At 34.9% G+C, this 27655-nt stretch overlaps 1 protein-coding gene and 1 pseudogene across 2 annotated transcripts in view; both read left to right on the top strand.

Moving 5' to 3' along the window:
* Positions 1-27655, top strand: part of UHRF1BP1L (UHRF1 binding protein 1 like) — a 116602-nt gene that overhangs the window by 33171 nt on the left and 55776 nt on the right. For both annotated transcript variants that reach the window (XM_011284169.4, XM_011284170.3), the window contains 7 exons: positions 10570-10732; positions 12937-12975; positions 14080-14171; positions 20461-20650; positions 21222-21362; positions 22760-22930; positions 27212-27392. In XM_011284169.4, the coding sequence (XP_011282471.2) occupies positions 10570-10732; positions 12937-12975; positions 14080-14171; positions 20461-20650; positions 21222-21362; positions 22760-22930; positions 27212-27392 (977 nt within the window). The remainder of the gene's footprint in view (positions 1-10569; positions 10733-12936; positions 12976-14079; positions 14172-20460; positions 20651-21221; positions 21363-22759; positions 22931-27211; positions 27393-27655) is intronic.
* LOC101096078 lies at positions 1993-3109 on the top strand (annotated as a pseudogene).

Below are 27655 nucleotides of genomic sequence, written 5' to 3'. Positions count from 1 at the left end.
CTTACTGTTCCTAGCCAAAGGACTTGATAGTCTATCAGATTTTGGGAAGTCTCTCCAGGAATATCTTCTCTTGTATGATCTTAACATGTAGTCTTAAGGTACTTTGTTCTCTTCTAGAAATACTGTTTTGAATAAAATCAAGCAAAAGCTACTAAATTTGCTTAAACATAGATACTGGTTTTTATAATAGATCTTCATATACAATGAAAATTTAATCCTTGTAGGGAAGCACAGTTTTGAGATACCAGCTAGTGATTTCACTTACTAGTTTATTTCATAGGTCTGATTTGGGCCCCATGTAGGAGAATGGAACAATGATGGGAGAAGAATCTTTAATGGTACCTTTACGTACTTTTTTTTGAATATATTTTTTTAACTATTTATTTTTGAGAGAGAGTGTGTGCACGAGAGTGGGGGGTGGGATGGGGTGGGCAGAGTGAGAGGGAGACATGATCCAAAGTGGGCTGTGTGCTGACAGCAGAGAGCCTGATGCGAGTTCAGACTCACAAACCATGACATCATGACCAGAGCCAAAGCTGGATGCTTTACCAACTGAGCCACCCAGGCGCCCTTATGGTGCCTTTACGTTCTAAAATATTGGATCTATGTTTTCTGTCAGTCATACTCCTTTGTTATTTATCACCTTGATCCTAAAATAGTATTTTAGTTTCAAATTTCTGAAGGAAAGAATCTGATTAAACAGCCTAGATGCCTTTTCAACTTCTAGATCAATTAGCTGTACCCAGGGTATGTTAAAATGTCTTAGGTATGCGCCTTTCTCCTGTATTTATAGCCTTTCTCTGGGAAGATAGAATCACTGGTAGCTGGACAGCCATCCTAAGCAGTGTTTGTTTATTAATAACAAGTTAATTATATTAAATAACAGTATTGAAAATCAAATTATAATATTGAAGTTTATTTTCTGGATGGTTACAATTAATCCTTTTTCTTTAAGGCAGTGGTTTTGATTATCTTTTCTTTGGCCCTAAAAGTCTCCTTTGAAAATATGATAAAATATCTTGGACCCCTTGAAGTTCTCCCAAGAACTTCAGATTACAAGTTTCATAATCAAACAATTTAACATGCATTGTTAAATTCCTTGTAAAATCTAGTTGTTCATGCTATAACATGAAATATCACAGAATGGAAATGATTATTTCTGCTCTCTTTGCCACATCTACTGCGAGAATGAAGACCATTCTAGCAATCAGACCGCAGACATTCCAGAAAATGTCAACATCACTCTGAAGGGATGCAGTGTTATTGTAAAGGGCTCCAGAGGAACCCTGTGAAGGGACTTTTCAGTCACATCAATGTAGAACTCAGTCCTGGAAAGTAAAAGAAGAGTCTCTGAGTTGACAAATGGTGGGGAAATAGAGAAGAACTGGCTATTGTTTGCACCATCTATAGTCATGTATAGAACATGATCAAGGGGGTTACACTGGGCTTCCATTACAAGATGTCTGTGTTCACTTCCCCATTAGTGTTGTTATTCAGGAGAATGGTTCTCTTGTCGAAATCCAAAATTTCTTGGGTGAAAAAGACTTCTACAGGTGAGGCCAGGTGTTGCTTGTGCTGTATCACAAGCCCAGAACAATGAGTTAATTCTTGAAGGAAATGACATTGACTTGTATCAAACTCAGCTGCTCTGATTCAGCAAGCGATGGTTACACAATAAGGATATCAGAAAATTTTTGGATAGTATCTATGTTTCTGAAAAAGGGACAGTTCAGCAGCCTGATGAATAAGGTTGAAGTTGTCCAGCTACAGAAACAGCAAGATTCTGGATGATTTTTCAGACTTTTTTGTGATATTTTAAATTTTTTTTAGCGTTTATTCACTTTTGAGAGACAGAGAGTGAGTGGGGGAGGGGCAGTGAGAGAGGGAGACACAGAATCCAAAGCAGACTCCAGGCTCTGAGCTATCAGTGCAAAGCCCAATGCAGGGCTCAAACTCACGGACCATGAGATCATGACCTAAGCTGAAGTCGGATGCTTAACTGACTGAGCCACCCAGGTGCTCCTTATTTGTGATATTTTAAAGATGTAATAAATGTTGTTTTGATTTGGCTCACTGAGCAATGGCCGAATGAGTGATGGCCGAATGTTGGCTGCACGCAGGAATGCCCGCTGGGCCCTGCTGCTGCCGGTGCCCCGACTGCGGCCAGGTGCCAGCCCGCCCCAGAAAAAGTTCACGAGACAGTGTAGCACAGTGTTTCAGGGATTATGAAAAATCACAACACACATCTGGCATCAGGCTTCACCCTTAACGACCTTGCCACAGCACCAGCGAATGTGGCCGCCTTCTGGGGTCTGCTGGGACTGGGTGGCTTCAACAGTCTCTGCCAGGTGTCCTTCCAGTAATGGAACCGCTTTTCCCCATGTGGCCCGAGAACCTCCCGGACCCCACTCTGTTCCTGGGGCTTCACCCTTCCCACGAGAGCACCGCCAGGTGGAACCGCTGGCAAGATGCAGATTTCCATGAAAACTTTTATGGGGAAGATTATCACTCTCGAGATTGAACCCTTGGATATAATAGAAAATGTAAAGGCCAAGATCCAAGATAAGGAAGGAATTCCTCTTGATCATCAGAGACTGATCTTGGCTGGCAAGCAACTGGAAGATGGATGTACTTTGACTACAACATCCAAAAGTAGTCCATTCTTCATCTTGTGTTGAGACTTGGTGTTGCTGAGAAAAGGAAGAGAAGTCTTTCACCACTCCCAAGAAGAAAAAACATAAACAAAGTTAAGCTGGTTGTCCTGAAGTACTATAAGGTGGATGAAAATGGCAAAATCAGTAGCCTTCATCAGGAGTGCCCTTCAGATGAATGCACTGGAATTCTTAATATCAGACACTTTGACAGACATTATTGTGGCAAATGTTGTCTGACCTATTGCTTTAACAAACCAGAAGACAAGTAATTGTATGTGGATTAATTAAAGATATGAACTAAAAAATAAAAAGCTGTATTGATTTGGACCTTTCCTTAACCAATAATCATTTCCAACTATTTGGCAATTAAACCATTCAGAAGTTAAGGAAGGAAGGAAGGAAGGAAGGAAGGAAGGAAGGAAGGAAGGAAGGAAGGAAGGAAGAAAGAAAGAAAGAAAAGGAAAGAAAAGGGGGGGAAGCACCTACGGGGCTCATTTAGTTAAGCATCTGACTTCGGCTCAGGTCAATGATCTCATGGCTCGTGGGTGTGTGACCCACCTTGGGCTCTGTGCTGACAGCTCGGAGCCTAGAGCTTGCTTTAGATTCTGTGTCTCCCTCTTTCTCTGCTCTTCCTGCTTGTGCCGTCTCTTTCTCCCTCCCTCCCTCCCTCCCTCCCTCCCTCCCTCCCTCTCTCTCTCTCTCCCTCCCTCCCTCCCTCCCTCTCCCTCCCTCCCTCCCTCCCTCCCTTTCTCTCTCTCTGTCTCAAAAATAAACATTAAAAAAATTTTTTAAATGATTATTTCTAGTTAAAACTGTAATTTGAGAAAATAATTGTCAAGTAGCACAGCCAATTACTAAGTCTAGAAGAATGGTAGAAATTGATGTGAATCTTTAATAACATGTACAATAACAGGAACCATAAACAATTTCAGGACAAAGTAAATAACTCAAGAAATGCAGATTTACTGATGAGGTTTGAAAAGAATGTCCCAGGGTTTTATTACATGATTGCAAAGAGGTAGGTGTAGAAGAAGGTAGGTAAGTGGGTCAGAAAAGAGTTTATAAACTATGATGAGATTCTTGTGAGCTGTAAGTGTTTGATTCTACCCCCCAAGTACTGTATTTAACTTGGAGATGGTACATTTCAGAAATCTGTTTCAGGTTGCTTTAGCTAATAAAACTTTATGATCTTTGTTTTTATGATGCAGCTGTAGAATGGATCTGATGAAAGTTCAAATAAATCACAACTAAAATTTATAGTAACATTTATGCTTTTTTATAGTAAATTTATGCTTTTTGATTTATGATCTGTTGCATACCTCATGTTTTATCAAGCCAAAAAAAGTTTTTTGAAAAATTTTCACTACTCGTTATATAAGGTTTCTGTGTTCATAATTTTATTTAACCTGTGTCTTTGTATTAATAATAACTAACACTCCCTGAGTTTTCCTATGTATTAGGGACATTTCCTAGCATTTTACATGTTCTAACTCAGTTAATCCTCAGAACAGCCCCATGAAAGCGGGTATTATTATTATTATCTCCATTCTACAGATAGGGAAACTAAAACAGAGAGAGGTTGTGCAGTAAATGGCATTTTTATTACAAAGTTGGAAATCTTGACTTTTTGGGCGTTTATCGTCTGTTACCTTAAGCAAATTATAAATCTTTGATTATGGACTTAACTTTGTTTTGCCATAAATGTCTATTTAGCACATGCTTTGCATGTAATAAATGTATAATCTAAGTCAAACACATTCTTTCCATTTGGAAATTTTATTTTTCTAGTTAGCTATTTTTGTTGTTACTACTGAAAAAACTAGTAAATGTATTTTCATGTGTTATGTGTAATTAAAGAAAATTTTGGATGAAGTAGAAGCCTGTTTTCATCTTTTAAGTATGTTTTAAAATTGTTACATTGTTAAAAATAAACCATAAAATTAACCAATAAAATATATACATTCATATTAAAATTTATTTCATGGTAGGGTTGAGGGTCCAACTCTTGATTTTGGCTCACATCATGGTCTCACAGTTTGTGGGATCGAGCCTGGCATCAGGCTCTTCACTGACTGCGTGGAGCCTGTTTGGAATTCTCTTTCTCTGCCTGTGCTCCACTCACACACACACTCTGTCTCTCAAAATAAATAAACACTTATTTATTTTGACAATTTATTTCATAGGATACTGATGTAAGAGTTGAGGACACATGTTTATTTTAAAATAAACCACTTTGCCTGGCATAATAGTGTAGATAGTAATGAAGCTGTGTTTCTGAATTTTGAAAATAAAAAAATCAGTAAGAATTGTGCCCTAAAATTTTTATGACTTTGTTCTGTGCTGTTATACGGCTTTGATATATTCAGGTCAATCAGCTTTCTCCTTTATCCTTGTTTTGAGTCTTTGTTAACATCTATGTTGGTTTTATATATATGTTATGTTTCATTTCTCCTACCCCTCCATTTTCGTCAATAAATAATTATTCAGAAGTTTAATTCATTGACTTAAATTTCTACCATATTTTTAAAGTTCAGTTTTAAAATGTTTATATAACTGTTTAGAGCTTTAAATTGTTCTTTAGTGAGCAGTAGTGGTTTATTTCATATAACAGATTATTCTCTTTAGGATCAGGCCCTTCTCAATTATACTATTCAGTAGAGTAATACAATTATCTGGGGATCTCAGATGGCAATTTAGTTCAAAGAGCTGTAGCAACACTTGGAAAAAGCATAGGTAGAAAAATACCTCTTCCACGCCTTAATACTCTTTTGTGAGTTTTCATCCCTTTGTTTGCCTAGTATATACATGTAATGAAGGTTTTCTTTTCCTTTGTCAATTAAATTCTGACAAATGTTGCTGAAGAATCATTCTCCTGTTTCTGTTTTTGGAAGAAACGTATTAATAAATGATTGAGAAACAGTTGTACAACTGAAATATATGTAAATTAATGCCTAATATGAATAATTGAAGATAAATAATTTGATATATACACACTGCTTACCTAGTATAGGGAATCAGCTTTTTAATAGCTGTGAATGTAAGTTACCAATATGTCTTCTGATTTCTATTTAAAACAGTTTAATAGATGAGCAATATTAATATGTTTTCAAGATTAACTCTATACCTTGGCTATTTTGAAGTATTATTTGGATAAACATGAACTTTTGATATTGGTTCAGTTAAAACTATAATTAATGTGTTCATGATTTAATCTAAATAGAAAGAGGGAAGGAAAAAGAGAACTGTTATTTGGATATCTGTTTTGTACCTGATGCTTTCCATATTATCTTTAGTCCTCACTAAAATTGTGTGAGGTCGTGTTATTTTCCCCATTTTATAGATGAGCAAACTGAGGCAGAGAGGTATCACAGTAAGTAGCTAAACAAGAATTCAGACTTACTTGTCTGACTTTAAGGCTCATGCTCTTTGCAGATGTTGTCCTTTTAGTACGTACTAAATTGAAGGTATAATTTCTTGTTAATGACATGTATTTTAATCTTTTCATCTTTCACTTTTACTCTTGTCAGGACTATCTTTTGGGTTTCTGATGAACTTTTGTTTTTATAAAAATGGCATATACTTATTAGAACATTTAAACATATGGAAAAGTATAAAGATGAAGAAATCTAAAATCTTACCAACCAAAGGTACTCTTGATATTTGACATTTTCTAATGCATTTTTTACATAATTGAAATCATATTGTAATTTTGAACCTTGAATTTTCACCATAATAATATAGGCATTTTCTTTATATGGTTGGCAACACATATTACCTGATACGTATGTAGCATGATATCATAAGTCAAGGGATTATTTCCCCTTGGGCATTTAAGTGCTTTCACTTTTTTCCTTTTGCAAATACCATTGAGATCAAGAACGTTCTTGTACATAACCAGTCAGGATGTTCCTTGATTTCTCCACTAACCCTTCCCACATGCACACACACACCCACGCATCCCATCCTGCCCACCATTAAGGACATAGAGTCAAATTTGTGTTCATGAGTTACTCAGATAGTCTTTGTCTGTCCCTTTGTCCTTCTTTTCTTCCTATCTTCCACTTGAATATGCTTACAGTATTTTTAAAGTACAATTAGTTTCATTTGTTTAAGTTTCCTTTCAATTTTAGATGCTTCCCCTTTTCTCATTCTTTCTCATTTTGTTTTTTATGTATGTAGAGTATTAACATGCTTTCCAAAGTCAAAACTATTCAAAGCCAACCCCTCCTCTTGTGTACCACATCTGCTTTCATCTACTCAGGATTCTGCTCTAGCAATTGTCTGTCCTTACTGCACCATCAGTAGTTTTCTTTTTTTCTGCGTTATTGTCACCAGTGTATAAGCTTGCTGAATTTTCTCTTACCTTAATAAAAAAACAAAACCTGGTTACAACCTGGTTTCTTTCCTACCTCACTGGTTCTTCTTTTTTAATCTCCTTTATTGGTTTCTTTTACATTTCCTTGTCTTCTTAGTGGTCTCTGACCATAGTCTTTGAGCCATTTGATTTTCTGTCTTCATCTTGCAACCACAAATATCTATAACTTTGGTGATTACCAAATTTGTATCTGCAGCTATAGAATGAGATTTCAATATCTGACTACCTAATTGGCATCTCTTCTTGGATTATCTAATAGTTGTCTCTTAATTAAACTATTCAAAGCCTAAATTCTGATCCTTAATCTCAAACTTATTTTTCCCTCTTTTTCTTTACCCTGAAAAATGGCAACTCTATCCTTCCATTTACTCAGAGTAAAAACCTTGGAGTCATCCTTGACTTCATTCTGTTTAATCAGCTCCTGTTGGCTTTACCTTTAGGATATATCTAGATTGTTCCCTTTCTGCCACTTCCTACTTTTCCTTCTTGATTCAAGACACATATTCTTGAAGAAGGCAACATCTTCTCTTACCTGGAGTATCGCAATAACCTCCTGTCTGGGCTGCCTGCTTCTGTCCATGTCCACCCTTTCATATATTCTCAGTGGAGTGACCCTTAAAAGTTGAAGTTTCCTATTCTAGTTAAAACCATCTCCAATCACCAATCACTTTCATTTTTACTCATAGTAAAAACCAGAGTCCTTAGAGTGGCTTTAAAGGTCCCACATGATTTGTCCCCTCTTATTTCTCTAACTTACTCCATCTGCTTTTAGTCTTGCCTTTTTGTTCATTTCCTGTAGCCACATTAACCTTCTTGCTATTTCTCAGACATGCCAAGCATGTTCCCACCTCAACTTTTTTACCTTTGCTTCTCCTTGGCCTAGAGCTTTCTTTTCATTAGATATTTATATAGCTACCTCCTTCACTTCCTTCAGATCTTTTTGCCCACATGTCATCTTTTCACTGAGGATTTTCCTGTCCATCCCTTTAAAAATTAAAAGGTCCTCTGCTTGCACCTGCTATCATTACTATATTGCTTTGTTTTTTTTCCTCCGTAGTCAGAATCTGATTTACTATATATTTAACTTATTTTTTTCATTCTTTTCAGAACCCAGCCCCCTTAAGTTCCATGAAGGCAGAGATTTTTATCTGTTTTGTTCATTGTCATATATCCATTGTCTGTTAATTTATAGGTATCAATTAGAATTTATTGAATGAATGAATGAATGAATGTAATGGTTAAGGCCTTGTAGAATCAAGTCCCTTCATTGTCCTTTCAGATTTATCTTCTACTCTTCTGGCCCTCTTGTTACATTGTAGATGCTGATCTTTTTTCCGTTCTATTTTATACCATGCTCCCTCCTTCCTGAGAACCTTCCTTTGTATGTTTTATTCCCACTACTTGGAACACTCTTTCTTCCCTGACTCCCTTCTTTTCCTTGCCCAGTTAATTTCTACTCATTCTTAGATATCAGCTCAAAAGTCCCTGTTTTCAGAGAAGCTCTAGATTAAAGCCCTGTACTGTATTCTCTCTTAATCATGCTTTTTGGTGTTCTGTTTACCAGCTGAATTGAGAACTGCACAAAGGCAAGGACTTCTTGAGTGTACTGCTTGTCAGTATATGTGTATGAATAGTGAATTCTCAGTAAGTAGGCATTGAATGCTCCCTTCTAGCTCTAATAGTGTGCCTTGAGGTAGTGGCAGGCCATTCCTATATGATTAGGGGTGGGAACCTATCAGGAAACATCATAGTATTAAACCAAACATGATTGGTGGTAAGTATAATATAACCTAGCATCACTGGTCAAATATGGGTTAAATATGAATTCTGCATTTCTCAGTTGACCTTCTGTGAAAAAATATGAATCCAGATAAAATATGGCTCAAAAAATTCTGGTTTAGAGTCAATGGGAAGCATGTGTATATTGATAGGTATTCTTGTTGATGTATAGGGCATAACCTGTATATCTTATTCCTTTAATATTTAGTTTCAAAAAATGGTAGAAGACTGGCTGATAACTCTTGTTACCTGGTAGTTAATTTTGTCAGTAGTTTTATTTTTGAAAAAAGCACTTCCTGGGCAGTTAGCAGTTTTTCATTTTTTAGGGCTGTTTGATTTATTTACTTTTTCATTTGAACAGTTTTTATTTAAAGTTGAATATAAGATTACTTTATTCCTTCATCTTCTCAATTGTTTATTCCTTATATTTGCCCTTTTCCTACTTGGCGAGATTTGGCTTTATGTTCAAGGATCCTTTTGTGGTGTTTTTCTAGTTTTAGTCTAGTGATGGCCATCTTGCCAGGATGAATGCCCACATGGACAATTGTGCCATTTGCCTTCCGTCACAGTACTTGTTCAGTGTAGATGACCTGGAGTACTTTGCCAATTTGCTGACATTTGTAGTGTCTGTGCACAACCTGTAGTTCATCATCCTTTCAGATGGGCGTGAATTGAACATTGTACTTCCATCTCAGCTCTTTTATTATTACTCTTATCATTATAATTAGTCGAGATATTGGGCAAATGTGTTAGTTTCTCATTATGTTTACTCATCTAAATAGTGGAAATAAAAATAGTATTGACCCTAATGGGTTATCGTGGGAATTAGATGAAGTAATAATGCTTGCAAACAAAGAACTGGTACGCAGTAAACCCTTGGAAAATGTCCAGTATTATTTAAAATTTTATTGTTACTTGCAATCTTTTTTCTTAGGTTTAAGAACTGTGTTCTTTAATTAGAATTTAGGGTCCACTCTCCCATGTGACTTTTGGCACTTTCATTAAGCACTCTATACTTCATTTAGTTGAACTACAGAAAGGGTAAATGGTATTTGCACAGCCAATTTAGGATTATAAATAATTGGTATCTTTAAATGTCACATAGGAAACACTGAAATGGCTGCCAAGTAGAGTTGCATGATCCTCTTTGTCAGAGACCTTTTAGAGAAAGATTTATGTACTCGATATATTCCTGAATGATCTGGGTTAGTTTTTAAAGCTGGGAATCTCTAGATGATTCTAAAAGGAGTACTGACTACTTTTGATATTGTTCTTGAAATGATAAATGGTGGCAACACTGATGCTGCTTCTAAAGGGTCCCCTTAACCTTCTTTGTAGGTTGGTTCATAGAAGAGGAATATCTCTTTCTGCCAAGTGGTCTGTAGCAAAGTGAATATAATGTGATGTGGGATGGCTTTGAGCTATCCCCACTGCCTCACAGAGTACCTGGAAATAGTAGACACTACTTAAATATTCATAAGTTTGAAAGGCAGTAAGAACCAGAGTTTGATTGTATATGGGAATATGATATTCAAATGTATGCTGAAAACACTGCAGGCTTTATGTAAGAGAGCTATGGATAAGTGATCAAAACAATAATAACAAAAATGCATCAAAAAACATGGATTAAAGTAGAGCTTGTCACTGCAGTTTTGTGTTTCTTTGTGCTGCTATTACATTTTTAATGCTATGTATATTTGCAAGAATGACTGTGGTACAATAACTGACACTAAAATAAATGCAATATATATTCTCTTTCAGATTTACTAAAAATTTATCTCCTGACAAGATAAATCTGAGTACCCTCAAAGGAGAAGGTGAATTGAAGAATTTGGAGCTGGATGAAGAGGTGCTCCAGAATATGTTGGATTTGCCAACATGGCTTGCTATCAACAAAGTTTTTTGTAATAAAGCATCTATTAGGGTGAGATTTTGATATCTGTGGAAAGCATTTTCTATTTTCAGTTTTTATTTCATTCCTATTTCTTATTTTGTTATAGATCTATAAAAAGGCATTTTTATTAATATAATTTAAAAAGACAAATAACTGTTTAAATAATTGCATGAATGTGTGTCTGGTGAACTTAATGAAGTCATATGCTAATATAATAGTAATTTATAGTTTAGTTTTAAAGTTTAATCCTAACATTTAAATAACATTACTGATAGTTTTTTTTTAATTTATTTTTTAATATTTTTTTATTTTTGAGAGAGAGACAGAGAGTGAGTGGGTAGGGGTAGAGAGAGAGGGAGACACAGAATCCGAAGCAGGCTCCAGGCTCTGAGCTGTCAGCACAGGGCCGGACATGAGGCTCGAACCCACAAACCGTGAGATCATGACCTGAGCCAAAGTTGGACGCTTAGCCAACTGAGCCACCCAGGTGCCCCCATTACTGGTAGTTTATTAATAAAATAATTGACTAAATTTGGCACATATTCAAAGATATTTTTTCATAATATTTGTTAATTGGGAAATATTTAAATTTGTGGTAAGTAAACACAATTTCAAATAAAGACGTGAAGACACACATCTTATTCTGTACATTATACTTTTATTTGAAAATTTCTTTTCCTCATTTGTTTCTTCCTTGAGGATTTTTAAGTTTATTTTTAAGTTTATTATTATTTTAAGTTTATTTTTAAGTTTATTATTTCTCCTCATTATTATTGTTATTTTTCCTTATTAAAATTTATTCCTACTTACCTCTGAATTTAATCGTATGTCATATCACTTCTTGCTCTTAAAGACCAGGTGTTTTGAGAGTCTACTCAGTAGAAATAGTGCATGAGTAATCTGTTTCATAAAACTAAAATTAGACTCAAAAGAGTGTGGAAAGGTTCCTATATCCTTTGATGGTCACCTTTAATTTTTGTTATATCCTCCATAAACCCAAATATCTATAAAGATGCGATTTTTCAGTGTAAGGCATGCTTGGACATTAGTTATTTGATATTACCTACATTTTACATAAATAGCCTCGTTTGTGTATTTTTCTTGAATATCTACAAAAATATTGGTCAGAATTTTATTTTCTTTTATTTTTAATTTTTAAAAAAGATTTTATTTTTAAGTAATCTCCACACACAACATGGAGCTTGAACTCATGACTCTGAGATCAAAAGTCACATGCTCTTCTGACTGAGCCAGCCAGGTGCCCCATGGTCAGAATTTTAGAATTGAAAAAACTGTTAAGTGAACAGTTAAATGAACAAAACACCCATCATGCTTTGCTGGGAAATCTTAAATTATGACGTTAAGGGGTGCCTGGCTGGCTCAGTCTGTAGAGCATGTGATTTTTTAATCTCAGGGTCATGACTGCAAGTCCCACGTTGGGTATGGAGCCTGAAAGAAAGAAGAAAAAAAAAGAAAGAAAGAGAGACAGAAAGAAAGGAAGGAAGGATGGAGGGAGGGAGGGAGGAAGGAAGGAAGGAAGGAAGGAAGGAAGGAAGGAAGGAAGGAAGGAAGAAAGAAAGAAGGGAGGGAGGGAGGAAGGAAGAAAGGGAGGGAGGGAGGAAGGGAAAGGAAGGAAGGAAGGAAGGAAGGAAGGAAGGAAGGAAGGAAGGAAGGAAGGAAGGAAGGAAAAGAAAGAAAAGACGGAGGGAGGGAGGAAGGAAGGAAGAAAGTTAACATATTTTTAAGGTCTGGAAAAAAAGAAACTTAAGAGGACCTGAAATTCTTATTTTAAAAGATAACCAAGAAAATAATGATTAGTAGTCTTTTCGTATACAAAACAGGTACATCTGATTTTAAGAGTCTGAATGAATTGCTCAGTTTATTATTTTGCAATTTGAGAAAAAAGTCATCTGATAAAATTTGGTATATCTATCACTAAATTAAGAGAGCATCTTGGGAGCCTGCGTGGCATAGTCAGTTAAGTGTCTGATTCTTGATTTTGGCTCAGGTCATGATCTCACGGTCCTGATATTGAGCCCCACGTTCAGCTCTGTGCTGACAGGACAGAGCCTGCTTCTCTCTGCCCCACCCCGCTCACGCGTCGGCGCGTGGGCGTGCTCTCTAAGTAAATAAACTTTTTTTTTTTTAAAGAGAGAACATCTGTGTTGATTGCTATTTTTTAATGATTGATTTTAAAGAAAACAATTTTTGTTTTTTTAATTTTTCTTTGGTAGATCCCATGGACAAAATTGAAAACACATCCCATCTGTTTGGTGAGTTCTGACTTACCTCAGAAATAAACATTTATATATGATATGATTTAAGTACTTTGCTAATATTAATGCTTTATTTCATAGATATATGATCTTCTGGCTTTTCCACTAATTAGCTTTCATTTTATTTGAATAGTACTTAGTTTTCTCAGCCCTTAAATGAGAAGTTTTAACTTAAAACGGGAGGGTCTTTAAATTTTCACATGTGTTATATTGTAAGTTGGTATATTTTTATTGTATCATTTAGCTCTTTATTGATATACTATGGCAGTATATATGGCAGTAAATAACATTCAATTCATGCTTTCTGTGTTTCTGATTTTAATCATCTAGCAAATTAAATAATATGCACATTAATATACTTTTCTTTTTTAAAGAAAATTTAAGAAAGATTGGTCATTTGGTTACTTATTGATTCATTTATTCCACAAATATTTATTGAGCACCTTCCCCATTTCCTGAGGGAGCTTAATATTTTTATAGAGTAGACTGACAATGAATAAGTAAACAAATAAGATAATTTCAGATAATAAATGCTGTATTAAAATAGAGAATGAAGAATGACTAAGTTTTGCTAGTGATGACTACCAAAGACATTTGATCTTCAACAAAAACTGTTATCTTGAAAGAAATTTTTTCATTATGGGAATGTCTTTCCACATTTCTTTCATATTTCATATTTTTAATTGTTATATGTCTTAAATCTCAAGTCTTAGATTGGTAAGTCCCATTCATTAATACATAATCTCATTTAGAAATTAATAATGTTATACATTCTGGGACTAGAGATTGCACTCCTGTAAAATCTATTGATTTCACCAGCATATGGCTACTTGTAGTTTTTTTCTTTCATAATCGTATATGCCCACAGCTTTTTTTTTTTTTTTTTTTAAATCAGATAATAAGTTCCTTGAGAAACGACTGAGCACATTGTTTTCTGTTTTGGTATTTGTTTGAAAGACATTTAAAGTGACTCTGCTTACTTACTGTTTACTTTGTTCCTAAAGAAATGAAAGAGAAAATAGCATTACATAATATTTCAAAACATACATAAAATAAAATACTGTATCTAATTTTTTACATTTTTGATGTTATTTTTATTAGTCCCTGGATAAAGTAATAATGGAAATGAGTACATGTGAAGAACCACGAAATCCTAATGGCCCATCACCAATTGCAACTGCTTCAGGACAAAGGTAAGCTATTTCCATTAATCTGCATGACTGGCAAAGGGAGTCCTTTTCTTTGGTCAGCTCTGTTATCTGTAGTGATGGGACATAAAATTTCCTAATGTCAGACAATCTCTATTTCAGTCACCTTTCCCATCAAACAATTTGCAGTTTTGGTATTGTGCTGCCAAAATAGTAGAATTTATTTTTAGCCTCTTTTGTTTATTTTGCTTTCCTTGATATTAAATAGTAATGATCAACCAAAAGCTTCTATAAATCAGATAGTCTCTTAGTCTCTAAGTAGTTTTTTTGCCTATCATTTATTTATTCTGTGCATCAGTGGAACTTTTATGACTCTTAAGAGTTAAGTTGGTGCCTTAAAAAAATTATAGGCCATTTGGGTTATTCTAAAACTCATTAAATATAGAATGTTCATACTTTATACAAATTGGATTTTGATAAATAAAAATCAGATGCTAATAAAGTAGAAGCATGAGAGCCATTTCACAAAGTTTTGCTGAAAAGTTAGATCTTAATAGATCTTTAAAAAATTTCCTTTTTATTGTATTCATTAAATTTGGATCTCATACTGTATTTCATTTCTTTAAGGCAGGATGTCTCCACTAATTTTGGGATTGTGCACCTATTCATATAAAATGTTCACATAGATTTTAATTTGATTAGTGCCTCTTCAAGTTATACAACATGGCAGCTTTAAACATTTTATAGTGTTCCAGGTTCTGTGTAAAACCAGTGTTAAACTCTTCTTTGGAATGGATGCATACGGGGTACCTGGCTGGCTCAGTTAGTAGAAGATCCGACTCTTGATCTCAGGGTTATAAGTTTGAGCCCTACATTGGGTGTAGAGATTAATTAAAAATAAAATCTTAAAAAAATAAAATAAAAAATAGAATGAACGTACACATCAGATACACAGACACACATGCATACACATTTCCACCTTCCTCTTTCAGCATGTTTTTATAATACTTTATAATTTTGGCTTATGGTTAATCTACTTCGACATTTTCCAGACTTGCCTGATGGTAGCAATCACTTTGGGTGCTTATTAATCTATAGTCTCTTAGGGTCCTTTTTTTTTGTGTGTGTGTGAAATTATGATTCTTGAGGTCTTAGAATGGTTATCAAGACTGTGATTATATATTTTCAACAATTCTTTATACTTATACAATTTGGGGAAACACTGATTTATTTGATTTTGTCTCTAAGAGATTAAAATACAGGGAAATTAATATTTAACAGGAGGGCCTTCTGTGTAGGACCAGTGAGTTGATAATAGTCCTATAGATTTAAAAAAAATTTTTTTTTAATGTTTTTATTTATTTTTATTTTTGAAAGAGAGAGAGAGAGAGAGACAGAGCATGAGTAGGGGAGGAACAGAGAGAGAGGGAGACACAGAATTCAAAGCAGGCTCCAGGCTCTAAGCTGTCAGCACAGAGCCCGATGCGCGGGGCTCAAACCCATGAATTGTGGGATCATGACCTGAGCCGAAGTTGGATGCCCAACAGACTGAGCCACCCAGGTGCCCTGATAATAGTCCTATAGATTAATGATCTAGCAAATTTGTAAGTTCAGAAATTTGATTTTACTGTGTCATATAGAGGAGATGTACTTCTATATGAAGATAAATCAAACTTAGAAGAGACTTACTTGAAAACTGGAGTTTCACCTTTTAAATTTACAATGGATGACATAACCAGAAACTTGTCTACCTTAGTCATAGATTCAGGCTTCACGCCTCTGATGGTAAATCCTCCAGTAAAGTCGTAACACTTTTTATTTTATTTATTTATTTTTTAATTTTATTTTTAAAATTTGTATCCATATTAGCATATAGTGCAACAATGATTTCAGGAGTAGATTCCTTAGTGCCCCTTACCCATTTAGCCCATCCCCCCCTCCCACAACCCCTCCAGTAAACCCTCAGTTTGTTCTCCATATTTATGAGTCTCTTATGCTTTGTCCCCTCCCTGTTTTTATATTATTTTTCTTTCCCTTCCCTTATGTTCTCTGTTTTGTCTCTTAAAGTCCTCATATGAGTGAAGTCATATGATTTTTGTCTTTCTCTAATTTCACTTAGCATAATACCCTCCAGTTCCATCCATGTGATTGCAAATGGCAAGATTTCATTCTTTTTGATTTCGAGTAATTCTCCACTGTATGTATATGTGTGTGTGTGTGTGTATATATATATATGTACATATGTACATATATATATGTGTGTGTGTGTGTATATATATATATATATATATATATATATATATATATATATACACACACACCACATCATTTTTATCCATTCATCCATCGATGGACATTTGGGCTCTTTCCATACTTTGGCTATTGTTGATAATGCTGCTGTGGACATTGGGGTGCATGTGTCCCTTCAAAACAGCACACCTGTATCCCTTGGATAAATGCCTAGTAGTGCATTTGCTGGGTTGTAGGGTAGTTCTATTTTTAGTTTTTTGAGGAACCTCCATACGGTTTTCCAGAGTGGCTGCACCAGCTTGCCAAACAACTTTGGCCTCCCAAAGTTGTAACACTTTTTAATGTGCATAGGTTAGAACAGATGACATTGGATATTCCAGAGGGTGTTCCCAAATAATTATTATAGATATATTCATTCCAACTCCAGGAATATTTCTGTCTGACCAATATTTGTCCATGGGATTAAAGCAACTTCTCCCTAGGATGCTGATGAGTTCTTCCTCTTTAGTTCTCAATTTTCTAAGCCCAAGGTAAACAACCAAAATTACCTAAGGCAAGCTAAGGACTATATAAACTATTGTACAAACACCATTTTACTTAAGGACCACAGCAACCTTTTGAAAATGTGTATAATAATAATTATTTTTAATGTTTATTTATTTATATTTGAGAGAAAAAGAGAGCACAAGCAGGGGAGGGGCAGAGAGACGGAGACAGAATCTGAAGCAGGCTCCAGGCTTTGAGTTGTGAGCTGTCAACACAGAGCCCCACGCGGGGCTCAAACTCAACTAGCAGTGAGATCATGACCTGAGGCGAAGTTGGACGCTTAACCAACTGAGCCACCTGGTGCCCCAAAATATGTATTATTTTTATTTTACAAATGAAGATACTGAGGCTGAGTTTTTCATATGTTTTTTCACCCAGACTTTTCATAGTATTAATAAGAATATAATACTATTAGTACTATAAATAATAGTTGTGTTTCATAAAGTATCATGAATCAAGACATGGGCTCTTTGGTTCATATGCATTATTTCATGCAGCCCACATGTAACCTCAAAGTATTACCTGATTTAAAAGATAAGTCATTGGAGGATTAGGAAGTTTAGTTACTTACTCAATGAGATAGAAAATAAGGAAGCCTAGCAGCAGGTAGAGGGCAGGGAAGTGCACGATCAACAAAGATGATAGGTTCACTTTCACGCATGTTGGCTTTAAAATGTGTGAGAGGCATCCAGATGGAAATATTTGGTGGACATCTGAATTTTTCTGAAGTTCATTTTTTTCTTTTTTCTTTTTTTCAATTTTCTTTTTTCTTTTTTAAAATTTACATCCAAATTAGTTAGCATATAGTGAAACAACGATTTCAGGAGTAGATTCCTTAATGCCCCTTACCCATTTAGCCCACCCCCCCGCCACAACCCCTCTAGTAACCCTCAATTTGTTCTCCATATTTATGAGTCTCTTATGCTTTGTCCCCCTCCCTGTTTTTATATTATTTTTGTTTCCCTTCCCTTATGTTCATCTGTTTTGTCTCTTAAAGTCCTCATGTGAGTGAAGTCATATGATTTTTGTCTTTCTCTGACTAATTTCACTTAGCATAATACCCTCCAGTTCCATCCACATAGTTGCAAATGGCAAGATTTCATTCTTTTTGATTGCCGAGTAATACTCCAGTGTGTGTGTGTGTGTGTGTGTGTGTGTGTGTGTGTGTGTGTGTACGTATATGTGTACATTTATACACCACATCTTCTTCATCCATCAATGGACATTTGGGCTCTTTCCATACTTTGGCTATTGTTGATAGTGCTGCTATAAACATGCATGTGTCCCTTCAAAACAGCATCCCTGTATCCCATGGATAAATGCCTAGTAGTGCAATTGCTGGGTCGTAGGGTAGTTCTATTTTTAGTTTTTTGAGAAACCTCCATACTGTTTTCCAGAGTGGCTACACCAGCTTGCATTCCCATAACAGTCTGAAGTTCTAGTGAGAGATCTGGATAGAGATGGATTTAGGAATAATGGTCATAGTGATGATAATTGAAGTAATGTGCCATTTGGGCAAATTTTCACCACCCCTCCTGCCAAAATATATGGATAATCTACATTCCAAGCATACTGTCCTACTCATTATTCCCTTTTTCTTTTCTTTTTTTTTTTTAATGTTTATTTATTTTGAGAGAGAGCGTGAGCAGGGGAGGGGCAGAGAGAGAGGGAGAGAGAATTCCAAGCAGGCCCTGCATTGTCAGCACGGAGCTGGACATGGAGCTTGATCCCATGAACTGTGAGATCACTACCTGAGCTGAGATCAAGCATTAGATACTTAACCCGGGCACCCCATCTACTCATTATTCTCATTGTGACCTCTACTTTCCTACTTTTTTGCACTCGCTCATTCTTTTCCCTAATGTAAGATTTCCCTTTCTCCCATCTCTCCCTGAGGGAAATACATTTTTCTTTCCTGGATAGATTTCTCCCTAGTTATGAGCAATTTCTTCTACCAAGTGTAGTGATGATTCTATTTTTAAAGCACTTAATTATAGACTACCTTAATGTTTCAGTTCTTAGGGTATATGTGTTTTTCGTCTCCAAGGAACTTGCAAGCCCTAGAATACCACAACTATATTTTGGTTTCCTTATTTCCCAGCATAGTGCACATGGTAGATGTTCAACAAATATTTGCTGAATTAAATTAGAAAATGTGAACTTTTTCTGACTTTATTCCTGAATTATGAGATTATATTGTAGTTATAGTCTGTAACCTTCTTTGTGTCAAGAATTTAGCTCTCTTATTTATAGATTCCCAGTTGTCTGGATATCTGGCAACTTGAGAATAAGCAGCTTTGGATAATAATTACAATAACCTCATTTAAAGAGTAACCTTTACTCACACTTGTCAAAATGGCTAAAATCAGAAGCACAAGAAACAGGTATTTGTGAGGATGTGGAGAAAAAGGAACACTCATGCAGTGTTGGTGGGAATGCAAACTGGTGCAGCCACTCAGGAAAATAGCATGAAGGTTCCTCAAAAAATTAGAACTAGAACTACCAGATGATCCAGTAATTCTATTGGGTATTTACCCAAAGAATAAAAAAACACTAATTTGAAAAGATAAATGCACCCCTATCTTATTGTCATATTATTTACAATAGCCAAGATACCGGAGCAGCCCAAATGTCCATCAATTGATGAATAAAGAAAAAGTGATATATGTATATGTACATTGGAATATTATTCAGCCATAAAAAAGAATGAAATCTTGCCATTTGCAACAGCATGGATGGATCTGGAGAGTATAATACTAAGCAAGATAAGTCAGAGAAAGATAAATACCACATGCGGTATTTAAGAGACCGCATATGTCGTATTCACTCATATGTGAAATTTAAGAAAGAAAACAAATGAGCAAAGGCTAAAAAAGACAAACCAAGAAACACTTTTTTAATACTTTCTTTTAAGGTTTGTTTTGAGAGAGAGGGGGGGAGAGAGAAAATCCTAAGAAGGCTCCACAGCGTCAGTGTGGAGCCTGATGTGGGGCTCAAACCCATGCACCATGAGCTCATGACCTGAGCCAAAACCAAGAGTCGGACACTTAACCAAATGAGCCATGCAGGTGCTCCCAGACTCTTAAGTATAGAGAACAAACTGATGGCTACCAGAGGGGTGGGGAGGAGGATGAGTAAAATAGGTGATGGAGATTAAAGAGTACATTTATCATGAGTACTGAGTAGTGTATAGAATTGTTGAGTCACTCTATTGTACACCTGAAACGAATATATTACTGTGTATTAACTATAATGGAATTAAAATAAAAAATTTGTATAGAGTAACGTGAAATCTTAAAGATTTTTATCATTTTGACAACATTTTTATAATTTACATGCAATCAGGTGTGGGAAACCCTAGGTCCACGGCCCTTTGAGATTGACAATCAGGCTAGATTATTGCTTTTACTGAAAATTTTTAAAAATAAAAATGAATAATATTATGGTCCTTTTATACACTTGTGTGAAAATATTAACAGATAACTTATCAATGATTTATATGGGCTTTAGTGCATTATATTTTCCTTTATTTTTCCAGTGAATATGGCTTTGCTGAAAAAGTCGTTGAGGGAATTACTGTTTCTGTAAACTCCATTGTTATCCGCATTGGAGCAAAAGCTTTCAATGCATCCTTTGAACTTTCCCAGCTACGAATCTATAGTGTAAATGCAAACTGGGAACATGGAGATTTAAGATTTACTCGCATTCAAGATCCACAGAGAGGAGAGGTAAGCATTTTTTTTTTCATTCTTTGTTTAAAAAATCTTTTAGTCACTGATAAATAAAAGAGGGCATTTTAAAATAATGACTTCTTATAGTTACCCTAGATTCACATACTGCATTTACTCTTGCCTTTTAACTCTACTTTTCTATGTATTTCTCTTAGTTATTTAATTTAAAATGTGCATATTTTAGTGTTTTTATGTAATAAATCTTTCAGCTTATGGAGTTAATGAACCTCATTTTAACTTCTCAGCTACTCAGAATTGAATTTTAAATATACAAAACTAAAATCCTATTTAAGTTTTTCTTGGTCACATGATTCACATGTTTTTTGTGCTTTATATCAAATTCAGAGTAAAATATTAACAGCTTTATGAATAATGAATATAATTAGGAAGATATGTTACTGAATTTGTTGCAGCTATACAATTTTTAAAAATAAAAGCATAGTGAATATATCTAGAGTGTCATAAGAATATTAGTAAAGATAAATTTTATCTAGCTTTTTTGTTTTTACAGATCTACACGTTTCTCATTCTGTTTTGCCTAAGTGAAGCTAATCTCTGTTCTCCTTAGGTTCTGACGTTTAAAGAAATAAATTGGCAGATGATTCGAATAGAGGCAGATGCTACTCAAAGTTCACATCTTGAAATTATGTGTGCTCCTGTTCGATTAATAACCAACCAATCAAAAATCAGAGTCACACTTAAAAGAAGAGTAAGTCAATAGGGTTACCTTTTTGGTTCATGTGATAACTAGTGGAATTGAGAGGAAATTTTAAATAAGTTTTTAAGTGAAATATAGGAATACTTAAAAGCAAAATAAAAGGAAATATAGTGCCTCAAGCAGTATTTGAAAAAATCTAGTGTAATAACATTTTTAGTCATCTACGTTTGATACTTAGATTTTTACTTTAAAAAAAATTTTTTTTTAACGTTTATTTTTGAGACAGAGAGAGACAGAGCATGAACGGTGGAGGATCAGAGAGAGAGGGAGACACAGAATCTGAAACAGGCTCCAGGCTCTGAGCTGTCAGCACAGAGCCCGATGCAAGGCTCCAACTCACGGACCGAGAGATCATGACCGGAGCCGAAGTCGGACGCTTAACCGACTAAGCCACCCAGGAGCCCCTAGATTTTTACTTTTGATAAATTGAATAGATTCTCCGTTGCCAAATATTGTTGAACATTAACTGTCTTGTATTTTCATTTCTTCTGTTGAATCTTGCTGTGGGTAAACTGCAAAGCCTCCAAAGTCACCAAAACTACTAGCCTTAGAAGGTTATTAACATATGAATGGTAATTTAGGTAAGTAGGGAAGATAGTGACTTCAAGATATCAGAAGTTGAGAGTTCTCTATACATTGTGATGAAATTTAATGAAGGAGTCACGACTTTTTAAAACATGGCTCAGTTAAATTCTCAACAAAATGTTTTGTATCATTAGACACAAATAAATACACTAAATTAAGTTCAAAAAAAATTTCAGAGTACAGTGCTTACTACAGTATTCTGAAATGTGAAATGTGAAATGTGGGGGCACCTGGGTGGCTCAGTTGGTTGAGCGTCCAACTTCAGCTTGGATCATGATCTCACGGCTCGTGAGTTCGAGCCCCACATCGGACTCTGTGCTGACAGCTCAGAGCCTGGAGTCTGCTTCAGATTCTGTGTCTCCCTCTCTCACTGTGCCCCTCCCTCATTCATGCTCTGTCTCTCTTTCTCTCAAGAATAAATAAAACATTAAAAAAAAAAATTGAAATGTGTAATGTGGTTAACATAGCATTTCATGTTTAATTTTAATCCTTTCTGTACTAGAATTAGCACAATTATTGGAGGTAATTATATGACATTAGCTATAAATGAAAAATTATATAAGTACTTGTACTTGCATAATATGCACCTGTTAAGGTATAGGAATTTGTCAGTCTTTTTTACCACTGTATCTCCAATACAAGGAGATATTTTTTCTATAGTACAGGAACCCAGTAAATATTTGGTCAATGAAGGAAGGATCCATATTTAACTTCATTCAAACATTTTAAGCATTTTTTAAAACATTGTGCATTTGTAAGTTTTATGTCTTGGCTTAATTTTATGAATCATTTTTTTCTTACAGTTAAAGGACTGCAATGTTATTGCAACAAAGTTAGTTCTAATATTGGATGACTTATTATGGGTTTTAACTGATTCCCAGTTGAAGGCTATGGTACAATATGCAAAATCTCTTAGTGAAGCAATAGAAAAATCAACCGAACAAAGGAAGAGTATGGCTCCTGAACCTACACAGGTAAGCTCTTAAGAGGAAAAACACTTGACCTGTAAATGGTTTAAAAATCAAAATGGTTAGTTGTTTATATGAAGTAGATTGTAAGACTTTGAGTCTGAGAATTTTTTTTTTAAGTTTATTTATTTATTTTGAAAGAGAGAGGGAGGGAGGAGGAAGGGAGGGACGGTGAGAGAGGGAGAGAGAGAATTTCAAGCAGGCTCTGTGCTGTCAGTGCAGAACCTGACAGGGGGCTTGAACTCATGAACCTTGAGATCACATCCTCAGCTGACATCAAGAGTCAGATGCATAACTGACTGAACCACCCATGTGCCCCATAGTCCAAGAATCTTTCATCTAGATATCTTATTGGGGCGCCTGGATGGCTCAGTCGGTTGAGCGTCCAACTTCAGCTCAGGTCATGATCTCATGGTCCGTGAGTTCGACCCCCGCGTCGGGCTCTGTGCTGATGGCTCAGAGCCTGGAGCCTGCCTCGGATTCTGTGTCTCCCTCTCTCTCTGCCCCTCCCCTGCTCATGCTCTGTCTCTCTGTCAAAAATAAATAAACATTTAAAAAAAAAATAAAGGGCAGACAGGAAAAACCTGGGTATAGTCAAGGGAGAAATGTGAGAACAGGGCAGGAAGTGTAAAACCCTGTGGAAATGCTGAAATTGAACACAAAACTGTAGTGTTGTATCTATTCTTAACAAAAACAAGGGATATTGTGAAACTCTATTTCTTTGAAGCTATTTCTAAAGAAATAGCTTGTTGGTGATCTCACTTGGTACATGGAAATGGCATACACCTATGACTATCAAATTGGCATTATTTACTGTCTACCTGCTATGTCATAAGGAACAGGGCTAGACACTGTGAATGCAAAAATGAATATTCTCTGACCCTGTCCTCAAGGAACTCAGGATATAAGGTATAACAGGAAATCAAGTATAAAATAAGTCATTGCAGTGCAGCTTAAATGCTGGAGTGGAGGAACCATAGAGGCATAGAGAAGTTTTAGTCAACTGTTTGCATAGTTTGGAAAGGCTTCACAAAGAGGATAACAATGAAATTAAGTCTTAAAAATTAGAAGTTCACAGGTGAGGGAAAGGATCTTTCAGATGAAGGAATAGAATCTGCCAAAGTGTCTTGAATGGTGTTTCCTGATAAAAATAAGGAGTTTGGTGTTACTAGAGCAGAGTTTTTGAGAGTTATGTACACATGCCTCTCTGATACACACCTGTCCAGGTTTTGAGGAAATTGGCTTCTACATATTCCACTTTGATGTATTGTGTTCTCTCTTAAACTTTATCTGCTGGAGAAACTTAACTGCTTTCTTAAACTTTATCTGCTGCTTATGTTAAAACGTTGGATTCCTTCTCCCTTTCCCAAACTACTCTTACCTTGTTTGACAAATGAAAGGCCACCTTCTTACTTCTTATTCATTCTTACTATGATGCATTTGTCCAGTTTAAGGAAAAACTTAAAAAGTTTGGGGTGACAGGACAGAGGTAATTTGAATTATTGTTACTCATGTTGGAAGCGAATGACTAATGAATAACAAAGTAACAAGTCAGGTGATTTCCACTCCCACTTCTTTGCTTTCAACACATTTGAAGTAGGATCTGTAAATGTTAGCTATTAGATTATTAAAAATAATTTTTTAAAGATCATTTCATGAATCCTGGCATGTAACTTGAAGGAGTTCAAAGAATCATGCCATATTGCTAAAGTAAAACTCATTTTCATTGCAATCTACCTATTTATATGAATAGTTTTCTTAGTCATAAAAAGAAATAAATAAAGAATTGATGGTGACCCTTTTATCATTCTACCAATAAGTAATATTTATCCAGTGAGATATCTTCATTTCTCTGGGAGAACCTAATTTTAAGTTTAGTGAACAGAACACTGAACTGTAACACAGAGTAATTTTTTGGGCAGGTAGCCTGAGTTCAGGCAGAAGTATGTGGTGACTAGATGTAAAGGGCATTCATTATATGTTGAAGAATTTGGACTTTTTCCTGTAGGCATATGGAAGTCACTGGAAGTTTTTAAGTACAAAAGGACAATCAAATAATGCTTGGTGGTATTACATTGGATAGACTGAAGAAGAGAAAGATTACCAGTCTAAAGAAGGGGTGAACTTGAACCTCTGGTAATGGTTTGAAAGAAGAAATCTACAAACCAAGTTGGGGAGAGATATCTAAGTGTTTCATCAGTTGAGGATGAAGAGCAAAATTGAGGATTTTCAAATGATAATTTGTAGTTCCATTAGCCAGTGAAGGGAATGCAGAAGAAGGAAGCGGGTTTGATTAAGGGAGATAAGGCTAAAAAAAGGTAATAATGAGTTCCATTTTGAAATTGAAAGAACATAAAGAAGTACAGGAAGTAATAGTTTAAGTGTTACCATCATGAACACTAGTCTATCAAAGTTTGCAATGAAGATTTATGTAGTTTAGGGTGTCAATAACAGATGGTAATTGAAATTAAAGACTAATAGACAAAGTTTTGATGTTACTGTGGGTCTTACTTATACAACATGTGGATATATTTGTATAGATTATCACAGATTAGGAAACTAGAAAAAGGACGAAGTTCTGTAATCCAATCACCATAATAAAACCAGTGTTAGCATTTTGAAGTATTTCCTTAAAGGTTTTTTTTGCCTCAGCACCTGCATTTTTCTTAGTTTTAGCAAGTGTGTAGTAAGTGGATATATACAATTTTCTTCCATGTTGTTAGTCTTTAATTTTTATTTTTGGTTGCTCCTTAATATTTCATGGTAAAGTTACTTAACCATTCTCATTACCTTCAAGTTTCTTTCTTGGGTGGTCATTGTCACATTAACTACTTTAGGTATCATACAGAATGCCCTGATTATTTGAGGACTAAGAGAGTGGATTAGAGAGTAAAGTAGTTGACAGTGTTTCTTTGCTCAGCCTGACAACTTGACAGGCATCTTCTATCATAAATACTTGATTAGCTTCATCCTTTTCTTCCCTAAAAGGGAAGAATGCAGGAAATGTTAAGATTATTCATTAGGCAAAAGAGTTTATAATGCCCACTCACCCCCCGACCCCAAACAGCATGTAAAAACTGAATCTGCCACAACATTAAGAGAAAGGTTTCTATGGAGATTAATGTTTATGTTTTGTGTATATCAGTATTTATGTTGATGAAGAACATAAAAAAACCATGGCTAAATACAGGGTAATGTTTTCCTTCAAAATAGTACAATTGTAGACCTAAATAGTAGTCTGTTAAGGCTGTGAAAGTAGAACATAAGTGATTTTTCTTATGGAAATTAGTTTGACAGTTAATTAGTGAAAGAATTTTTCTTGAGCCCCCTAGAATTTAAGGCTTCACAATTATATTTCATCTTTCCTTGTCTTTAATTACTGTGGGTCCCAATCATTTTCTTTGAGAGATTCTCATTTAACTGAGTATACTTTGAAATTCATTTACAGGTAGTTCTTAATAGATAATGTATAAATATGTATACATACAAAATGTACTTTAATTTTTCATACATAACTAACTACACTTTTATTAGTGAATTGTTCTTAATTAGAAACTTTTTAATATTTCTTGATGAAAAATTTGGTCTTCATTTTGTTATTACCAAATTTTCATGTACAGTTTTGTAGCTTATAGATAAGATGATCTTACAGTATACTTATATAGAATCATTTTAGGCTATTAGGTTCACATAAGTCTTTACACTTCAGCATTATTCTATACTTTTTCACTTTGGGGAGAAAAGAACTTGAACTCACAGTCTCTTATAAATCTTTTCCACTTTCTGGCTTCTTCCAAGTTCAAAGGACATGCCATATCACTTTGGAGAGGTATCAGGGCACTTACAGTACTACACGATATCACAAGCACTTTTGCAAAGAAGTGATTTATTTCTACAGGATATATAATAGTGTATACAACTGATATATACAATGCTCACGTTTGTTTCTTTTTTAATATGTGGAGCTAATACTATTTGAATAAGCTGGCTTTAATATTTAATAAATATATTTTCTAAAATAAGGGTTATAAATATATAGATATAATTATTCAAGTATTTTAAACATTGGTTTCATATTCAAATGTGTATAGTTTTCCAATTTTTAGATATAATTTTATTCCCATATAATTCAGAAAATATTTGGGGGGGAATTGAGTCATTGATAGAATAGAGATATATTAGCTTATTTTTCATGACTTTACTACTAAAGATATTTATTTAAGTTTTCTTGTTTGTGGAAATTCAAATATTTAACTTGTAGTGATAAGGCAGTTTTGAATCTTTTAGAGCTCGGCAGTAGCCCCATCTACCCAACAAGTGAAGACACCACAGACTTCAAATGCTCCTGATCTAAACGATGCAATTGTGAAACTATTCAATGACTTTGATGTTAAAGAAACGTCTCATCATTTAGTGATTTCTCATCTAGATCTACACATATGTGATGACATTCATGCTAAAGAAAAAGGTAATAAAAGCTGCTTATTTCAAACTACTTTGATTTTTTTTAGGATTTCCTACAAAACTGGATTGTTTATCATTTGTAATATATAATATGTCTTGTACAATGACTGGTCATAATTTTATCATTCATATGAGATGCATAGATGAAAGTTGTACTTTTAAGCAATATATATTGGTATGAAATTTTTTGGCTTCAGTAGTTAGTATTTCAGCACAATTAATTATTAGCTACAGATGCTAACAGTAAAATTAAGTTTAAAAAAATCA

The sequence above is a fragment of the Felis catus genome, chromosome B4, assembly GCF_018350175.1.
Source record: "Felis catus isolate Fca126 chromosome B4, F.catus_Fca126_mat1.0, whole genome shotgun sequence".
Classification (NCBI taxonomy): domain Eukaryota; kingdom Metazoa; phylum Chordata; class Mammalia; order Carnivora; family Felidae; genus Felis; species Felis catus.
Note: the sequence above shows the minus strand (reverse complement) of the source record. Positions and strands in the feature narration are given on the sequence as shown.